Source organism: Lactuca serriola, chromosome 1, assembly GCF_051521515.1.
Source record: "Lactuca serriola cultivar US96UC23 chromosome 1, Lser_US96UC23_V15, whole genome shotgun sequence".
Lineage (NCBI taxonomy): Eukaryota > Viridiplantae > Streptophyta > Magnoliopsida > Asterales > Asteraceae > Lactuca > Lactuca serriola.
The window spans coordinates 133425847-133447165 of record NC_136408.1 but is presented as its reverse complement, the minus strand read 5'-3'; the positions used below and the strand labels follow the sequence as shown (position 1 = coordinate 133447165).

General features: G+C 30.2%; 1 protein-coding gene and 1 pseudogene across 1 annotated transcript; one reads left to right on the top strand and one right to left on the bottom strand.

The window, feature by feature from the left end:
- Positions 1-329: 329 nt before the first annotated feature.
- Positions 330-21110, bottom strand: LOC145098797 (putative purine permease 10). Its single transcript, XM_079036405.1, has 3 exons — positions 20977-21110; positions 1694-2290; positions 330-1016 (listed from the first exon to the last, which is right to left on the bottom strand). Exons 1-3 carry the CDS (start codon positions 21011-21013, stop codon positions 499-501), a joined length of 1152 nt encoding a protein of 383 aa, XP_078892531.1. The 5' UTR covers positions 21014-21110; the 3' UTR covers positions 330-498.
- LOC145095918 (oil body-associated protein 1A pseudogene) lies at positions 5302-6995 on the top strand (annotated as a pseudogene).
- Positions 21111-21319: the final 209 nt, after the last annotated feature.

The window sequence follows — 21319 nt, the reverse complement described above, 5'->3', positions numbered from 1 at the left end:
ATTCTTGTTTTCTTGATTCGATGCTTATATAGCACAAAAAACATATTGAAAAAAATTTCTTAGGTTGGGTGTCATATTTATCTTTCACCTTTCAACCTTTTTAGGTCACCTTCCAACTAGAACTAGTAAATATTGAAACACTAGAGTCTATGGGGTAGGTTCATTTGAGCTTGTGCTTAAGGAAAACCAACCTTTTTATGTTAATGTCTATGATATATATTGTTACGTTACACGTAGATCTCATAATTATGTTAAGTTGCATGAAAATCCAACAAAGTAATCAATTGTCAAATTTGAGAATGTAGCATCAATGAAAATGTAGCGTCAAAATCATAATATCGTCAAAAATATAAATACATAACAAATGGTAGTATCAATACAATACACATAATAGACCTCATATCTTCACTTATAAAACAAAAATCGACTTACAACTTTCTGTATACATATTGTCATTTGATGGCAATTCAAAGAATACGAAGTCTCTAACCATTACATTTATTGACTAGTCATTCTTGTTTCTGTAAGATTAACTTCACGATCAAGATTTACAAATCTAGCATTTTCTTTTTCCTTCAAGTCATCAAGATAATGTTGATAGATATAAGAGACAAACCCCCAAATAGCTAACAACATGGAGACCACCTTCACCCCATTCATCTTTTCATCAAAAAACACCACTGCCAAAATGGGCACAATTGGGATACCTAAAGTACTAATAACATTTGAAAAAAGAGATGAAACCTCAAAGATCAAGCCAATATAACCAACCGTGAAAACTTGCCATGAGACAGCTGTTCCTACAAGATTTATTATATACGAAGCCTGTCCAGACTCAAAATCCCACATTTCCTCCTTTATATCCTTCCATTCACCACTAGCAAATAGTCCCATGAGAATTACGACAGTTGCTATCAAGCTTTGATACACGGTTATATCAAATACCACCTTGTAGCTTGTAGATTTCAATATCTTTTGAAGTGCAAGTTGTGTTATTGAAAGCATCAAACCCCACCCTACACAACCAAAACATAATTTTTATATTGAACTGCATGTCACCACAATCAAGGTTGAAGCATGTGAGATTCGAACATGGGTCAACTCCATTTTGGATACTTAATTCCCAAGTCATCACCACAAGTCACTATACCACCTTAATTAATGGTTAAATGCATGATTATATATGCAAAATTTATTAAATATATAGTAACCATGTTTTAACTTATGTGAAATTGTGTATCTTTTTGTTTATATGTTAATGAAGATTCATATTTTTTATGGTGATGATATGGCTTAAGTTGTTGCTATATAATGTGCAAGACTAATGAAAAACTTTTATTTCATAATTTTCATCTTTTTGAGATTCATAAGTTATTCTGATGCTTAAAATGTTGTGAAATGTTTCTAGTGATGTTGGTGATATTTTCCCTTAAAAGTCTATCGTCTTCAAGTAGCTACTATTTTATAAAATTGTTTCAGTAAGTTTTTCACGACATATGACCAAAATAAATAAGTTGAATAAACGTCATTACTACACCATTACTACAGGAAACAAAAATATGATAATTCATAAAAAAGTAACCATATATTATATAAAACTCCACAAGAATATAATTTGATACGTTAAAATTTTTCTAAAATATGTCTATTGTTCAATTAACATCTCTTATTAATGGTTTAAGGAAGACGTTACCTGCAGAGGCAGCGATTGTGCATACAAAACCAATGATATACTTGCTTCTTGATATTTTCCCGGTCTCTTTAGAATCACTCTGAAACACAAGTAGCATAGACGAAAAACTAAGAAGAACAAGCGAATTAGCTATGAACGGAGTGAACTTCTGTCCATTAAGGAAGTATGAAAACAAGGCATTGAAAGCGAGTTGACTCGTACATATCAACGAATACGTGGAAACTGGCAAAAAATTGAGTCCAAAAGAATACAACATACAATTTCCAGCCAAGAATATACCGAGAGTTGTATACAGAATCACAAGGGTAGTCCAAGAAGATTTTCCAGTGACTTGGTGGTGATGCTCCAGTGGTGTTTTTGAAGGTGAAAATAGGAAGATAAATGGGAACATAAGTGGAAATCCAACAGTTTGAACAAGTGTTGCCATCCATTTACTGTTTCCACCATTGATGAAGTAAAGTCTTCCCAACATTGTTGCGGTTGATTGACCGGAGAGTACAAACACAGTGAACACTATTATCTGTATCCACCACTTGTACTGTAGAAACAGTGACGAACCTCTTCCGCCGTCTAATTGATTTTCTTGTGATCTATAGGCTATAACGATTAAGCAAAAAGAGTTTGTTTAGACTTAGAATCACCAAATGAAACATGTACGTCCATGTTAAATTAACCGTTAATGCAAGATCTACAAGGCCATTTTTAATTATTTCTAATTGTTTTGTAGATATGTACTACACCCAACAATGGAAAACACTAGATTGAGTCATACTTGAATTTCGTAAACGAGGTTCAAGGTAAACATTAATATTCCTACATGATAGTCATGGAGTAGATTTGGACGTCTAGAATATACGGTTTTTAGATGTTTTTCTTTATCAATTATCATGTTACTGTATGAGGGAAATTTTATTAAAATATTGTTTACTAATAAAAAATTGATTAGTTTTATAAATCATTTAAAATTCTTATTATTAATGCTGTTTCTTTCAACAACATTGTATTATATTTTCTAATTATAATATTCGAAATTAAATAATAAAGTGGTAAGATTTTGATAATAATAATTTTATTTTTATGCATAATTATATTTGTTGTAATTTTATCATCTTTAATATATTTAAGTTATCACACATAATTATTGTTATTGATAACATAGATAGAGTAAATTATACAAATCGTCATTGTAGTTTAGGATAATATGTATGGTTATTTCTTCAACTTTTTTTCACTTTAATTTTATTTTTATGCAAATGGTCATTGGATAATAGATGTGGTTAGTTCTTAACTTTTTTTCACACATAAGCTCCTTATAGTATTTTTTTTGTTTGTTACAATTTGGATCTATGTTTTATATATATATATATATATATATATATATATATATATATATATATATATATATATATATATATATATATAAATACATCCACCTTATTTGTTCCATCTATTCTCCATAGTCACTAGACATGTCTCTTTCTCTATCTCTCTTCTTCTATATATATATATATATATATATATATATATATATATATATATATATATATATATATATATATATATATATATATACATCCACCTTATTTGTTCCATCTATTCTCCATAGTCACTAGACATGTCTCTTTCTCTATCTCTCTTCTTCACCCTATAATTTATCTATGTTTTTAGCCACTAACAATTTCTTTAGTCAACATATATACTACTTTTGTAGATCCAACCACTTCTCACCAACACCCTGACACTCTCACAATTGTCTCTCTCATATATATATATATATATATATATATATATATATATATATATATATATATATATATATATTGAGTTAGATTCAAATGTTTTTAACAACTATTGTGTGCCTAAATGCACTAATGAGAATTCAAGAAATAATAAAGAATTAAATAAATCATTAAAGGGTATTTTGGACTTTTGATACTTTTAATTAAGGAAATGATTTAATTGAATTCATTCAATTAAGGAAATAAAGTTAATATATCTGACCTAGTTATTTGGGACCGAACACATTCATCATCGGCTCACCATCGCCGATTCTGCTTCTTCTTCTACAATTGATGTATCCTCTCGTCTCGCACCCTCCTTCTTCCATGTACCTATTTGCACCACCGCCTGCAAGGACCTTCAACAAGATTCAGGCTTTATTCGATCTTATTTTACAGCCGTTATCTTTATCTCTCTCGTTCCAAATCCATGGACCGATCCTAAAATACAGTGATTTATACTCACCAGTCATAGGTATGTAATTATATTTCTCAAATATTATCAGTTCAATCAAAACCAAAGCCACATAACCATTTATGTTTTTTTTTGTTCGATCGTATGGAAACCGAACACAGGAGGTATACCCTCCTGTGTAACTCATTTGATGTTGATGGTTCTGATATGCTTAATCTAATCACATGTAATTTCTTGAAACAACATTCTGTCATGGCCTCCATGTGTTCGATAAAATGCCTCAATGAAAAAATAGTTAAAAATTATTAATGTTTTTACTTCACTTTGTTCCTTATTCTTTTCAAAACTATATAACTCAATTTAGATTGGGTTGGATGCCATTTTCATAACAATAGGTTGATGCTAGTTCCTTATTCTGTCAGAATTTGCAGTTAAATACATTGAACATATCGAGAAGAAACACATGGAACCCGAAGAATGTTAGTTCCTTATTTTGTCAGAATAGGTTGATGTTAGTTCCTTATTTTGTTTGTTGGATATATTCTTGATAATACAAATTCTTAAATAATATTCTTGCAGAATAGTTTATTTTGTAAGAATATTATTTGTTGTATTCTGATAGAATTATAGTTAATTATTTGTATGTTTAATGTGCAGGTTTTACAAGTGTATCACTACAAATTACTTGGCAATGAATTTCTGGTAGAAAAGGCTTCAAGAATGGCTTGAAGACCTGATGGGAAAGGGTTGAAGAATGAATTAAAGAATGATCGCACTCATTTTTTAAAAATGCTGTTATTTTTTAAGAATTATACTTGTTTATTCTTTCAGAATGTTTGTTATTATTCAATGAATCACAATCATACAATGTAATTTTTTGATATATTATTAGTTCAAGAATCGATTTTGTGTATTCTTTCAAAATGTATTTACTAGTTTATGTTTGACATTCTGCCATTCTGACAGAATAAAATCGAAAAATGCATTTACTAGTTTATGGTTGACATTCTATCATTCTGACAGAATAAAATCAGATTTTTAAATTTGAATTAATTTAAAATATTCAGATTTTTAAAAAATAAAGGAATTAATCATCCCTAAAAATCCGAAAATTTCCTTTTTTAATATAGGTTAATTGACTAAAATGCCCTTATGCTGAAATTTGTGTGATTATATGGTACATGCTATCCTATTCTACTACCATAGACCCTCAAATCATGACATTTGATTATATTCCATCCGATGGTCCAGATCAGTGCATTCTGGCACACAATAGTTAGTAAAAACAAAATAACCTAACCCTATATATATATATATATATATATATATATATATATATATATATATATATCTTGCATAAGAAGCTCACTATTTCCATCCATTTAATGACTTGGATCTATTTTAACTAAGCAACAATGGGGTAAAGTGATATCTTGAGTTGAGCTATGAAACCCATGATTTATAGTTAGCAGCCCTTATTCAATCCTTAAAGATATGTAGGCATAATTAGTAAGAGATAAAATGTCAACAATACATTGCTCACAAATTTTTACAATATCTACTTACCCATAAATTTTTTTTAATATAAGGCAGAGATGGTGGATGTAACTACATAAATATGATGATTGTGAAATTACATATCATCACGACAAGGATAACATAGTGGTGGATGATTTGAGTAGAAATAAATGAAAGAATATAGGCATGTTAAGGCCCTAAGAAATGAAGTAATATCATCTGCTGTTTATGTTTTGAAAGGGACACAAGAAAATGCAAGCAAAGAGAAAAACTCGAGGAAAGAAAAACTAGGGGAAAACATTTCAAGGCCGGACAAAAGATTGCTATTATTAGGAACAGAAGAAATATAATACTTGATGAGGCTCATGAATTCGGATACTAAATACACCCGGACCATACAAATGTAGACGGATTTGAAACCATATTACTATTGACCAACAATAAAAGTTGACATTGCAAAGTACAATATTACAAGAAAAAGACCCTTTCACGACGCGCAAATCACGACGCTCACTGATTTATGTTACGCAAAAGAGAGTGACAATAAAAACGTGTCGTCTGTTCAAAAAATTTGAGGATTTAGGTCACGCATTATTGCGTGCCCTTAAATTAGTGTCTAATGTAAAAAATAAAAAAAACACGGAGGGCACTTTATCTAAAACGTGCGTCCTCTGTGATTGTCGCTTTATGATTTTTACTAAAACGCGCGTTCTTGAAAGGGGGAAATGAAATCCCCTCAAAATTCTTAAAATTTTTAATACCCCGCTTCAAGATCCCCTTCGTTCTATTCTTCCCTTTTCTCTGCAAACCCTAATCACGATACCATCTCTGTTGTATACCTCAACAATTCATATATCAGAAAATCATTGGGATAATTTCTAGGGCTTTTTTAAACACTCATTCGACTCTTTTCTCTCCCGCCTCCCCTGTCTCTCTATTTTGTGCTCTGATATCCCCCTTCCATTTATGCCGCCGTCTCCATCGCCATCAAAACGAGGATATGAGACAGTGCTTGATCTACGATCGTCCAGTCGCCGATGCCCGGTTAATAGGAGTTCAAAACATCATAACATAAAAATTGTTCTTAACCTTGCCGGACTCAGAAAAGCCGATGTGGCACATCCACGAGTATGAGGTGAAGAGCGACGTCCTTTTCCTTCCCGGCGTCCCTGGTCCGGTTGAGCGGCAAGATCGGGAGAAAGCGCCGAAAACTTACGGGAAGACGATTCACTTTTTTGGCAGGTGGATAGAGGCGATCAACTTCCCCTAGGTCTCCCACAGGTAATGATGGCTCTAATTCGTGATGGCTTTACCCTAATCTCGCTAAAGGTACAATTTACATTTCCTGATTTCCGCCATTTTTGATCACCTGCAACTTATGTAGAAACTCTATCGATCGATTATTATTACATATTTGGAGTCTCGCTATGGTGTTTTGTTCAAAAAGGAAAGGGATAACAGAGCGTATATGGAAGGTTTATCCCAAGGAATTCACTCAAAAGCACACGCTGATGGAGTTGGACTCAAAACTATTGTACGAGATATCAATTTGCATTGCTTGGAGACCTGGCAAGGGTAATTTGGGAATATAGTCATCCAATTTCATTACGCCTAGTTGTTAACAATGGTTTATGTTAACTATATATTAACTCTTTTTGGTGTTTTTTGTTTAGTAGGTTTGTCCAACTCATTTGCACCCACGCCTAGCTAAGTTTCTTGAGGTTGCTGCTAAGTAACTGGTATGGCGACAAGTATCAGTTATCTTTTTTATAAGTGTCAAATGTCCTTTATTTATTTATTTGTTTTTTTGTTTATCATCTGAATCATCTGATACGACCCATGTTGGTCGTTTTGGTCAAGTATATTGACGAAGGGATAAGCATTAAGATTCAAGAAAGAATTTTTAAATGTTTTCCTTTTATTTAGCTTTCCTTTTAATTAGAATAATAGTTTTTTATTTAGTTTAGAATTCCTATTTTTTAGGATCTGGTTTTGGATTATGATTAGGTTAATATGACTATATAATTAATGTTCTAGGGATAAATCACGTTTTATGCTGGAATAAAAGTCTTAGACGATTTGCTGGAGAATTCCCTGTTTCTCGAACTACAGGAGGCCTGGTTAAGGTTCTTACCTGCGGGTTAGGATCTTGAACCTATTAATTGGTATCAGAGCTGCTACGGTTCTGGTGTCAACATGTCAAAAACAAATTCTGAGAAGATAGCTGGATTAGAGGCAGGTGTTGCAGCCTTGGAGCAGGATCTTACCAAGCTTCGAGAGGAAGCTGACCTCGCCAAGAAGGAGAATGTTGCACAATTCACAGAAGTCCTGCAAGCTATCAATAACTTGACGAAAACTGTCAAGGGGAAACTCATTCAAGAGGAGGAGAAGGACAAGGAAGATCCTGAATTTGAGCTCGAGTTTGGATCCTTCAAAAAGGGACCCAAGGACGATAAGAACAAGGGTGGGGGTCGAACAAGTTCAGTATCGGCACACCCAAGACTAGTGGAGGGGTAATTCGGTCCAACAACAGCGGGTCTAGTCGACCAGGTGGAGCTTCTACCAACATGGGTCGTATCATCATCTAGTATTTTTTGATGTTATTTGTGAAGGGATTAATAAGTCACTTAAAATAGTGCAATCACCCTGTGTAGACTTGCATGAGTTTGTCCTCAGCTTGTATCACCTCACACGGAGCATTTCATGCAAGCATGACATATTGCTTTAGCCATGTAATCCCAAAATTTTTACAACTTCAACCTCATTTTCTTTTTCTTAGAATTTTTACTTAAAACATCATTTGACAATACTTAAATTTCTTAATGTCAACAAAATTCGGGATGATATTTAAAAGGAGGATGCTTTTCGAGGTCTCTATGCAATGGTATGCATCTGCTTTTGTTTGGTTTTGACTTTTGATTTGATTTGAAGCAGAAACTTACTTATGTTTTTTTGGTTTGTAGGTGAAAGTGAACACATCAGTGGATTTAAGTTCACTTGTTTTCTTATGTAGAGCCATTTCTAGTTGGCATGTAAGTTTTTCATTTCAACTATTCTTCAACACACACACACAGTATATATACACGTGTCAACACCATTTCAGCATGCACACCTGATTTTTAGAGGCTAGTCAATAGTCATGGTCTGGGGTAAAATTGAAGAAATCAAGTAAACACACAGTATATATACACGTGTCAAAATAGAAGCTTTTCTGAATTCCATTTTGTTTTCAGTAAGTGTTCCAGTTTTATCAGAAAACACATAGCAAATTTGACCTAAATCTTCATTTATACTTAAGGATCTGCATTGAAACCTTGAGTTTGTACTACTATCATACATGTGTTTGTCTTCTATCATGAAATAAGATTGACCTAATCGAACCAATTCCATGACGATGTATAAAGATATCGGAATCATGATCTGAAACACAATAACAGAACTCAAAAAAGCAAAAAAAAACGTCTCCATTGGAATCCCATAGTATTTATACGGTTTTCCTGGAAACTTTCCCTTTATAAGATAACTCTTTCTGTAATAAGGAATCGTATCAATTGCATCCTGATGACTCATCAGCCATAAACACATCCCAATAGCAACAACAAGACACAATATGAATAGAAAAACAGATAACCAGATAGTTTCTGAGTTCATTGCTTGTTCAAGTCTGCTTCTTTTTGAAGGGGAAATTGCACTATTTAGCATAGCTTTTGTCTCTTGTCCTGCATACACAACAACACCTATAACCCATTTGTGTTTTTCACCTGACACCCACGTAAGATAATGTTTGATTGACTAAGGGAAACTTTATGACCATTTAACTCTATTAGCTGTGAACTCATATATGTTTCTATTAGGTTGTTCACATCTAATTACCCCTGATATTGACCCTAATGGCAGTAAGGATGTTTCTTGTCTAGCATAACGTGTCTTTAAATTTGACTCTCCATCTAAATTCATGGTTTGTATGTAAGCAATGCCACTAGGATCACTTGTCCACATCAGCACCATGTCACAAGGGATTGTCACAAGAGATTCTTTGTTGTTCTCATTTTTGTCTGATCTGTGTCTTCTCTAATCCTCGTATCTATCTTTTATAGCAGTTACTGTGAGAATAAAAAGGAGAAGGAAGAGAGAGACTGTTCTTCCAAAGACTACAAGAGGAGGAAGCTGATTGAGAGTTGCAATTGCTAAAAAGTATATGTAAGCCACTTGATGAAACTGAATGAAGAGATTCTTGGTAAAGACGTATGATTTTACGAAAATGCCCTCGTCCAACTTACCATCTTATTCTGTTTCTATTATTTTTTAGTGAACTAATAGTTTGAATAGAAAATAAAAAGGGGAAACGTAAGTGCGTTGCTATTATGAATATAAAGTTTTAAATTTTTTTTGGATGCAAGGTTTGATCACAAAGGAGAGAGGTTGTATTGACTCAGCAGCTGCACCATTTGCCAAAGATATTGGAGAGGTTGAAAGTTTAGGTCTCCATGAGGGATCTGATCTTCTTGAAGTGGTACGTTACATCTATTTTTGGAATAATTGTGCTTTTTTTAGTTAATTATATGAAAAACTTTTTTGAAAAGAAAAAAAAAAGTTATATACTTTGCAAATGGGGATGCCAATTTTATGGTGTTTTGCAGGTCAAAAAGGTCAAACCTCATGTTCTTCTTGGTTTATCTGGAGTTGGAGGTGTTTTCAATGAGCATGTATGTATTCTTTTTTTGGTTTAATAAGTATTGTATAATTTTCTGTACTTTTTTGCTGATAGAAACCGTGAAGCTTCTGTTGGGCCACACATTATTAACCACTTATTTCTGTTTCCTCTTAAATCAAGGTAGTCTATGGGTATTTTTTTATGTGAAGCTCGTCTTTTTTGCAATGATAGTCTATGGGTATTTTTTTATGTGAAGTTCGTCTTTTTTTGACTTTTGACTTTTATATTTTTGCATTGTGTGGTTATAATTTGTTTCAGACATCAGGAATCTTAAAGCAATATGAAGTGAATTCCAAAAGTAGTACAAAGATGGAATCACCTATTCCGATTCCAATAACCTCTTATTTTTGTCATTAGTTAAAATTTTCAGATATTAATATGAAGTGTTTTATAATTGGTTAATGTATAAAATGAGTTTGGTTTCAGGTTGATGCTAAGTTGAAGGATGCAGTTGAGAAAGAGGTTGGTAGGATAAGAGGTTTGGTTGGATTAGCTTTTTCCACAGCACAGAAGGTTAGGGACAGGTCTATATTTTTTTTCTTGATTAAGTCTTGTTTTTGTTAAGTAAACAAGAAACATAAACTAAAAGGTCTATATTTTGTTTCTTGATTGGTTTGATGCAACAGCTTCTTTACCTTTTGTCCATGTAGGATCCACCAGGAACAGGAAAAACACAAACAATTTTTGGGCTTCTTAGTGCCATATTACATACCAACTGAGTATCTAAGTCTCTTAACTTTGTAAGACATTGATTACTTGAGGGTATTTTTAGTAACATTGTAAGAGATTGATTACTTGAGGGTACTTATGGTATATAATGTTATATTCTTTTGTTAAAATGGTCCTTAGTGCAATGAATTATCTTTATTGTTTATGGTATTTTATTTTGTATTATCAGACTTTTAATGTGTTATTTAATTTGAAAATTAGTAAATCTATCAAAAAAGTATTTTATTTCTATTACGAGAAATTAAATGCAAATTTAATATAAAAATTAATAAATATATACTTTTTTTTAAATATTTAAATTTATGATACGCAAAAATATGTGTCATCTTCATTTATGACATGGCCTTTCTTGACACGAGCTTTCTTGATACGCATTGCGTGTCATTAACACGCGCGTCGTAAGGTTACGACACGCGAATGCGTGTCGTCTTCCTTTATGACAGGGCCTTCCTTGATACGCATTGCGTGTCGTAACCGCGCGTCGTAAATGCGTGTCGTAAATGCGCGTCGTAAATGCGCATCGTCTCTAGACGACGCGCAAATGCGCGTCGTCTATCTTTATGACATGGCCTTCCTTGACACGCATTTGCGCGTCGTCTGAGCCATTTACGACGCGCAATGAGCGTCGTAAAAGGCCTTTTTTCTTGTAAATAGTTCTTGTTTGACTTTCTTCCTTTTCAAAACCAAGCATCAACTACTTTATGGTAATAAAGAACCACTTGAAGTAATGGAATAGAAATGGGGAAAAATCACATTGATTTTCTGGAACAAATTATAAAAGCTAAGAAGAGATATGAAGTGATTTGGGTGATTATTGATAGGTTAACCAAGAATGTGCTTCCCCTTACAGTGTGAGAAGCATGGCTAAGGGATTTTTTGATAGAAATTACATAAACCAAAAAGAGATATGAAATGATTTGGGTGATTATGGATAGGTTAACCAAGAATATGCTTCCCCTTGCAGTGAGAGAAGCATGTCCAATAGAAAAGCTTGTAAAATTATATGTAAAATAAGTAGCGTAGAGACATGGTGTACCTCTATCGATTGTGTTGGATTGTGATTTCACTTTATATTTTTGGAGTAGTATGCAAGAGGAATTAGTGAAATATTTGTGTTTGAGTACTGCTTACCATCCTCAAACTAGAAGTCAAATTAAAGGAAAATTCAGAGTTTAAAGAATACATTAAGATCTTGTTTTTCAGAGTTTTAGGAAGTTGGACTAATTGCATCTCATTGATTGGATTCCCTTACAAAAACAGGTAGAAACCAATGATTAACATGACATCATGTGAAGCATTGTATGGACGTAAGTGTATATCACCATCTTCTTTGTTACAAGTTGGTGAAAAAGTATTCCTAGGGCATATTTGATTCATAAGACCAGTAAGAAGGTGGAAATAACTAAAAAAAGAATGATAGCAGTTCGGAGTAAACAAAAGATTTACATAAGCATTAAAAGTCGCCTGATGAAATTTGAAGTAGTTGGTCAACTGTTATTCAAAGTATCACCATGGAGTTGATTTATCCATTTTAGAAGAGATGGAAGTTGAATATACTATAAATCAGATTGTTAAATGTGTTAGAGAGAGAGAGAGAGAGAGAGTTAGGAAGCAAGATTATTGTTTAGAGTTATCTCAAGAGCTAAATATGGTTCATAATGCATTTCATGTGTGCTATTTGAGGAAATGGTTAGGTGATGAGGTGGGTTTATTAACATTAAATGAAATTCAAATCAAGAATAAATGCATAATTGAGGAATATTAAGAGATTGTGGATAGAATAGTAAAGAAGCTAAGAATAAAGATGATTTACTTAATATAGTTAAATAGATAAACTCATTAGGATTGAACCTCACATGGGAGCCTGAAGTGGAGATGAAGAAAGGATAGTTGCACCTCTCTTTTATCATACGATTTCGATGATTGAAATCTCCTTGGTAAGGGGGGGGGGTTAATTGTGACATCATGTTTTAGGGGTTAGTTTAAACTTTATTTAAGTAGATATAAATAATTAATAAAAGTAATTAAATAAAAATTCTAATAGTTTTAATTATATTATTGATAAATAGCAAAAAGAATATAACAATATGAGCTTTGAATAAAAATGTAGATGAAGGAACCAAAACTATCAACTATTCATATTAAAGGGTTACTTTGACTTAGTCTTGATCATAGTGTTATGAATATGAAGTTATGGTACATATGTTTTAGAATAATAAGTTCCATTAAAACTAATTGGTCAAAAAGTGTCCATTTTAGAATATACAAAACATAAGGCTCCATTGTGAAATATATTGATAGTAGTTAACCTAGTTAAGGATAATATGTCCATTTAGGAAGAGAAACAGAACATGGTGTATGGAAATCTCCCATAGATGAATTATCATGCTTCAATGGAGATCCAAAAGTGGACTTTTTAAAGAATAAGGCGGGGTTTGAATATAAGAGTCCATGATAAAGATTAGAAGGTAGAATTCATACTCTTTCTAGCTAAATCTTAATCTAAGGTTTAGATTTGACTCTAAATCCAAAAATAGGCCTTCATATGATATCAATAGTCAAATCTAATATTATTTCTTGCATTTCAACTCCTAACCCACTTAGAATCTAACCCTAATTGGTTGTGGTGGTGTTTGGTCAATACTAGGGGTTACATAATATTCATCCATGATGGAATCATGTGAGTTTTAATTGATTGATTTTGGTTAATTAATTGAATTTTTATCAATGATCAGAGCACCCTAAATTTTATCACTTGGGTTTAATAATGGGCATAAGCGTCAACTAGAGCTTCCATTGAAAACTATGAGATTTTGGAGATCGGACTAATGTTCTAAATCAACCTTTATGTGAATCACTATAAACAAAAACACGAGATCAAGTTGATACTAGAATTGATGGTTGGTTTTCCTGAAAATCAAATGGGAAGAATATTTAAACTTCAGATATAGCAAACTAGGGAATCACCATTTCCAACCTATGAATGTCTTGGAATCAAGCGTTCCATGAACCAATAAGATGTTTTTGAACTCATTAAGATGTTTAGGACTTAAATATGATCATATTAAATAATTAGAATAATTTTTGTTGATGGTGAAAGTCATTAAGAGCTTATTGGTCATCATTGCATAATATCTACATGAGCTCCCCTAAAGCTCTTGTTATGTCTAAATGAATTAATAATCAAGAAATAATTAGGAAATGATAGATTAAAATTATTAATTAAGGTAGAAGGTATAAAATACTTAAAACCTTATATATATATATATATATATATATATATATATATATATATATATATATATATATATATATATATATATATAAAATCATAAAAAAATGGGTGTACTTGTGAAACCAGTTGTGAAAAATTGCATTTTAGGCTATATAACCAAAATTACACATTCTTGTAATTCCTTTCACAAACATTACACGACTATGTAGTGAACTATATGATTTTTCAAAAAACTTTCTAACTTTTTCATGACTTACTTTGCATTCAGTAACTTCAATTATTATGAGAACTAGGAGTATATGAATAGTTATGTATCCTAATTAGGGGTACTTTGGTCAATATGTAATCTTGGCTCATGTCTATAGGTGAAGATTAAGAGGTATTGAAGTTTAAGAAGCAATAAGGATTAACTAACAGAACATCTATAGTGACTAACTACTGAATACATGTCCTTAAAAAAAATTATGATTTTATGAAATGAAGAATGATTAAATGTTTTCCCAACTTGCTTTCTATGTGAAATATAACATATATCAATGTATACATACATGAAGTTATATTTTCTAAGACTATGTTTTATAGATTACATCACTATGATGATTTTAGATGACTTTTCCTCACGAGTTTGTGTATTCATGCTAGGATGAGAATGACTTGAGTTTGTTGATGGTTGACTATATTAAGGATGTATAACCAAAAGCTTCAAATTAACTTAGTTATGGTACTTTAGAAATTGCCTCACTTGTATGCAAGGCTAGGTACTGTGTATAGGGATATGTGAATGGTCACATATCCTAGCTTTAAGTTTGGGGTTCTTAAAAATGTTAGGCAGTAAGGGTGCCTTTACTTGGATACTCTCATATGATGATGATGTAAGACACTTCTTACTTTGACTCATTGACTTGTTAGGTTATGAGATTCACTTACGAATAGGTAATAGGATATTGCATTGCATCTTCTATTTTTATTGGCTAATATTTCAATATTTTTATTTCCATTAAATGAACAATGATTATGACTTTCTTCGAGAATAACTATTAAAAGTTTAAGAGTTTTCAATGAGTTAAAGACTTTCTAACCATATATGGTTAAAGACTCAACTTTTATTAATGATATTACACATAATTTGGAGATTTCTCATTAGTCAAATGATTGTATCGATTCAAATTCAAAATTTTGAAATTTTGGTATTACTCGGTAGGTATTCATAATGTCTAATTTATATTTTGACATGTGTTCATGTTATAATAGCGACAATACTTTGATGAAGATTGGACTTTTAGAAAATCATATTATTGTGTGGTTACTTAAACTATATTTTGATATTGTGATTGATAACCTCCCTTAAAGTTCTTTTAAATTGTCTATTTTTTTTTGTGAACAATGATAAAGCATATTTCTTAGCACTAGTTAAAGATTTAGAAAAAATAAACTAATTAAACCAAAAGTAGATGTGTTTCAAAAAAACTATTCAGTGGTAATTAGAGCTATATTAACGAAACCTATGTCAAGGTCGAATTATATATGCATATTATACAAGTTTATTTGTATCGCTACCTTGTTCCATTCATGTGAAAAAATTTCATGATTTTGTTGAGATTCTCATATTTTCACGAAACAAATGTCAAGATACAAGCTATTATATGATTTCATGTGTTTTTGGCCGTTTCTTGAGATTTCCACAGAAAAACTAATCAAGTCCAGGTGAACGTATAACCTTTTATTGCATGTCCAAGATCATAGGTCTTATATTTTTTTAAATTACTCTAAGGGTCTTCGGTAGTGTTTTTGAAAATTTTAATCATTTTTTTTTTCTTTCAAAAAGTCAGTTATTCCTTACATTTCGAAAGATCGACAATTTTTTTCTTAAAAAGTTAGTCTTGACCAAACATCTTTTAGTTTATTTGTTTTTGAAAAACTAATGAGTTAATATTTCATTATAAAAAACATCTTTTATGTAAAACTTTCAATACCAAATACAATTCATTATTGTATTGGTTGTCCATTGGTCTCATACATTTAATAAAACAAGAAATCAAATATTTTATGATATTTTGTTCTTATCCATTTTTTATTCTTAGGATTAAGGTAAATCCCAACCACACACCAAACGCTAACATAAATCATCGTGAGATTCCTTCCATAAAATAAAACATGAACATACAAAATGTATGGATTTAATTATGTTTTATCTATTATTTAATTATGATTAAGGAAAGTTTTATTAATGATATTAAGAAATCAAAGAAGATAAAACCATATTAGATCTACATAAAATTATAATTTTAAAAATGTTTTATGAGAAATATAAGCTAGATAAAATAAACATTTTTTTACCTAAGATTATAAATTAACAAAACTAAATGACTTTTATTTTATTAAAATATATTAGATTTTAATAAAATAAAATAAACAGCATGTTGTCCGATTAACAAATTACTTTATTTTTTTGAACTACAGAAAGTTAATTATATTCGACTCAAATAAAACAAAACTAGTAAGAACTATGGGCCTCCTATCTTAGAGTATTAAACAAATCGTGCATTGAAATAAAAAAATCAACAAAATTTTGGACCAGCATCAATTAATCATTTAATGATCTAGGTGAGTTTCTTGATTTGACATACTGTTTGTTTTTATTCAAGTTTGGCCCCTTAACTTGATTAAAAGGTTCAAAAAAGGCCTTATCTTTTGTAATTTATATTTTTAAACTCTTATTTATATTTATAAGAATATAAGAATATTAACAAATAGAAAATCAATACTATTAGAAAAATCATGTACTTATCCAAATTGATACCAAAATCGGATATTATAGGTGTTTGTTTGATATTTAACAAATGGATGAAACTATTTTTTTGAAATAAAAAAGATGCTTATCAATATTTATTATAAAATACTTTTAAAAAATAACTATATTGGTTTCTTCTATTCGTATCCCTATAATATCTCGAAAAACTAGAATATAGATAATACGTTTTAATCGATTAAGAGAATATAGTAATATTGAAAAGAAAATGTGGTTGATACATATTAGGAAATTTGCAGAAAAGTCCTAAAATTTTATTATAATTTATGAAAAAGTCTCGAACTAATTTTTGTTTACAGAAAAACACAGAATACTGGCTAAAATTTCGAAAAAAACCCTATTTGATCGGTTTTGTTGATTTAGCCGGTATTCTGTCCTTTTTCGTTAGTTTGCTCAAAATATTATTACTTTTCTGAAAATTACCCGATAACCGAAATATTGTAATTTTTTTTTTTTGAAAATTACTATGGAATTAATGGATATTATTATTAACAAATCATTTATAAACATAAAAAATATTTTTATTATAAACAAATGAAATCCATTTGTTGCTAATTTCTAGGAATAGAATGGTCGACTATGTACTTCCCTATTGTTTGTTGACCACTTCAAAGTCTCTATGTTCTTCCTATGTATCGTTGTGGGTGTCATAGTGAAAAGTATTATGTTAGACATGACCAATACAAGAGTTAACAATATTTATTAATACACAATCAATAAGTGTCTAATTGCTATTAGGCATGTTGCTATATGCTCACATTTTATTAGAAAATATCGTTACACAAACATATAGATCTTTTATTATGTCTTTAACCAAACCATCACCTAACATCCAAACATTACCCGATAATAACCATAAAATTACACACATCTATCGAGAGTGAAAAGTAAATTGTGAGTGGTCAAGAAGCAATAGAGGAATACTTAGACTAGTAATTTATTCTTAGAAATTAGCAATAAATGTATTTTCTTTCTTTATAATAAAAATATTTTTTATGTTCATAAATAATAAGTTCATAAAAATATCCATTAATTTCATGGTAATTTTTAAAAAAGTCTTAATATTTTGGTTATTAAGTAACTTTTGGAAAAGTCTTAAAATTTTAAGCAAACTAACGAAAAAAGACAGAATACCGACAAAATCTGCGAAACCGGTGGAAAAGAGTTTTTTCGAAGTTTTAACTGGTATTCTGTGTTTTTCTATAAACAAAATTTAGTTTGGGATTTTTTCATAAATTAGACTAAAATTTTAGAACTTTTTTGGAAATTTCTCGATACATATTTATCAAAACAGTAAAGATATATTCATATTATACCCTAGGATCGGTCATAATTGTAGTAGGTTAAGCACCAAATGACTTAAGAGGATACCTATCTCTCACTTTTGTTTAAATTTGATCCTTTTTTATATACACCATTAATCATAAACTCTCAATTTATGTTCAAATTACACAACATTAAAATTGTTTGATTAGCTTATGGAAATAGAGTTTGTTTCTTAAAAGTGGGGTGTTAATCGATAACATGACACGATAAAAATATACAATACGAAACGTAATTTGGATGTAATTGAAATTTGAAGTTATACATGTGTCGTGTTCCTGTCATGTATAAAAAACACGAGGTCATGTCGTGTTGTGTTAGAGTTCAAACTTTGACATGAAATTGACACGATAATCAAATATGTTTGTCGTGTTTTACAATATTAATTATGAATTAAACAAATTAAATGTTTGATTTATTTTATCTTTATCATGATTGTCGTGTTTATTTATCTGTTTTAATTGGATAGTTTTCCTGTTAGTAAAACAATATATAACATCGTGTTGTGTCAGGTTCATGCTCTATAAAAATTGTTGTGTCAATTAAAAACATGACACAACTACCTAATTATATAAATACTTATAATTATCACGTTTGAGGGATGTTGTATTTAAAGTAGGTTTGACTATAACAATTGTATTCATCGATTTGAAGAGATAAAAATGATGATATAGGTTCTTTCTGCTCATAAGGGTATAACATGAGAGTTTAATCGTCAATATTATGCAAAAAAAAAACATAGATTAAATCTTAAGAAAGCTGATAGTTGGTTACCACCTTCTTAAATTATTTTTCCAATACCACGTAGAAAGCATATATATATACCAATCAGATGTTAACTTACTACACGTAAGGACATAATTGGAATATAAAATAAGAATTTTATAGGTAACATTGTACAAAAAAAGACCATATATATATATATATATATATATATATATATATATATATATATATATATATATATATATATATATATACACACAAAATGCCCATAAACCGTTTCAGGGAAGACACATAAATGGGTGCGTAGTGGATATAATCTGTAAATTTTCTATCAGGTAGGAACCATTTTTATAATTTTTTAAACACATTGAGTATTTCTGTCACCTTCTTAAGTTATTTTCCCAATACCACGTAGAAAGCATATATATATATATATATATATATATATATATATATATATATATATATATATATATATATATATATATATATATATATATTAGATGTTAACTTACTACAAGTAAGGACATAATTGGAATATAGAATAACAATTTTATAGGTAACATTGTACAAAAAAAGACCATATATATATATATATATATATATATATATATATATATATATATATATAAAATGCCCACAAACCGTTTCGGGGAAGACACATAAATGGGTGTGTAGTGAATATAATCTGTAAATTTTCTATTAGGTAGGAACCATTTTTATAATTTTTTAAACACATTGAGTATTTCTGTAAAAAAAACTGCTCAATGACATTTTCTATAATTTTTTTGTAATTTATTTTCTACTTAAGGGTGACACATGTGAACATATGAAAATCTTAAATATATGGACTATTTTTGTAAAACAAAAATAAATAAATAACTTTAGGGAAAATTTTAAAAAAATCCCAATATTTTCGGAAAAGTTTCACTTCAGTCACTATTTTTTTTACTGAAAAATCATGATTATTTGGTTTTACACGATAATATGTTATTTCCTGTTAAAAGAAAAAAAATGATTTTTTTGTTAATTTGAGCCAAAATGAAATAATCAGAATTTTTATGTTCATTTTTTTTTGGATTAAAGTGAAACTTTTCCGAAAATATTGAGATTTTTCTAACAATTTCTCATAACTTTATAGGGACTTTTTCTGTACAATATTAAATTATAGCTACCAAATTTTACAAAATACAAAACTTTTGTGCTAAAACCCAAAAACACGAAAAGATTCTATTCATAAACACTTTGAAACTAATATATAATATAATAATAACAATCGGTTATTCTCGTAAATTATTGTACACACTATAATATTATACTATATTATGTTAATATCATTCAAAATAATGGATGTGGGAAATAGCTTTGTATAAGAAGAAACAAAAATTCTGAAATGCATTCTCAAATAGAAGGGTGACAGATGAAAATACATATTATGTAAAAGGTTTGTTGAAATCTTAAAATAAGATTTGACTAAATAAACATAACTAATCACTACATCGTGTATTTGGAACTTTTATAGTGTATATAGAATAACCCTTATTTTTTAAATTCAATTGTACCAAAGCAATATTAAAAGGTTGGCGATCAGGTTGGTTGGTTGTTTCTTTGAGAAGCCAAAGTCAACTGATGGAATAATGATATGATTTAGATGGGGTATATCTTAAAATAAACGGATGTAAATATGAAAATCTTAATAAAAAAGAAAAAAATTCATTAAGTAAAAGCTAATCACTAGAGTTTCTTGATAGTCACTTTTCGTTAATATGCAAGTTTTACACTTGTGCTAGGCATATTGCATGATTGCTATGAATTTGACAGTCATTGATTTTCCCTTTACAAACTCTCCTAATTTATTAAACTCTCCTAGTTTATTTACTACCATGCTAAAAAGATAATAAAACAGGTGCACATGAGGTCAAATATTATGTACAACTGTTCCTAAATAAGGTACAAGTCACTATTGCATAAATTTTGCTAGAGAAAAGAGGCAACGGTTACAATTATAAAGTGTTCAAACTTAAGAGTGTGCTTACCGATGTTATTTGTTGCTTGTTCTTCAGCTTCCTTCATTGCTTTAATGGAATAACGGGAGAGTGCGGAGAGCTAGAAAAATGGGAAATAGAGTTTTGGGTTTGTAAGAGTGCTATCTCGAATGCATTCAACAATCACCATCATCATCGTGTGTGAATATATAGTATAGGAGTATTTATTGCCACACCTAACTTTCTTTGAACTTTTAAATCCAGCCTACAATTCAAATTATCGCCTATAATCTAAGTAGCACGTGAAATGTGAGTCAACCAAAAATTACAAAAAATATAATTTTAACATAGTTTCAGTCAAAGCTTTAAGATTGAGATTTTACCTGATTTAATT

Bases quoted from the DNA above. Each gene is read 5' to 3' on its own strand.
- LOC145098797 (XM_079036405.1), bottom strand. From the start codon at position 21,013: ATGAAGGAAGCTGAAGAACAAGCAACAAATAACATCG. The intron at 2,291-20,976 runs GTAAGCACACTC...TAATCGTTATAG, and splicing joins ACAAGCAACAAATAACATCG to CCTATAGATCACAAGAAAAT. The intron at 1,017-1,693 runs GTAACGTCTTCC...TTGGTTGTGTAG, and splicing joins CACAATCGCTGCCTCTGCAG to GGTGGGGTTTGATGCTTTCA.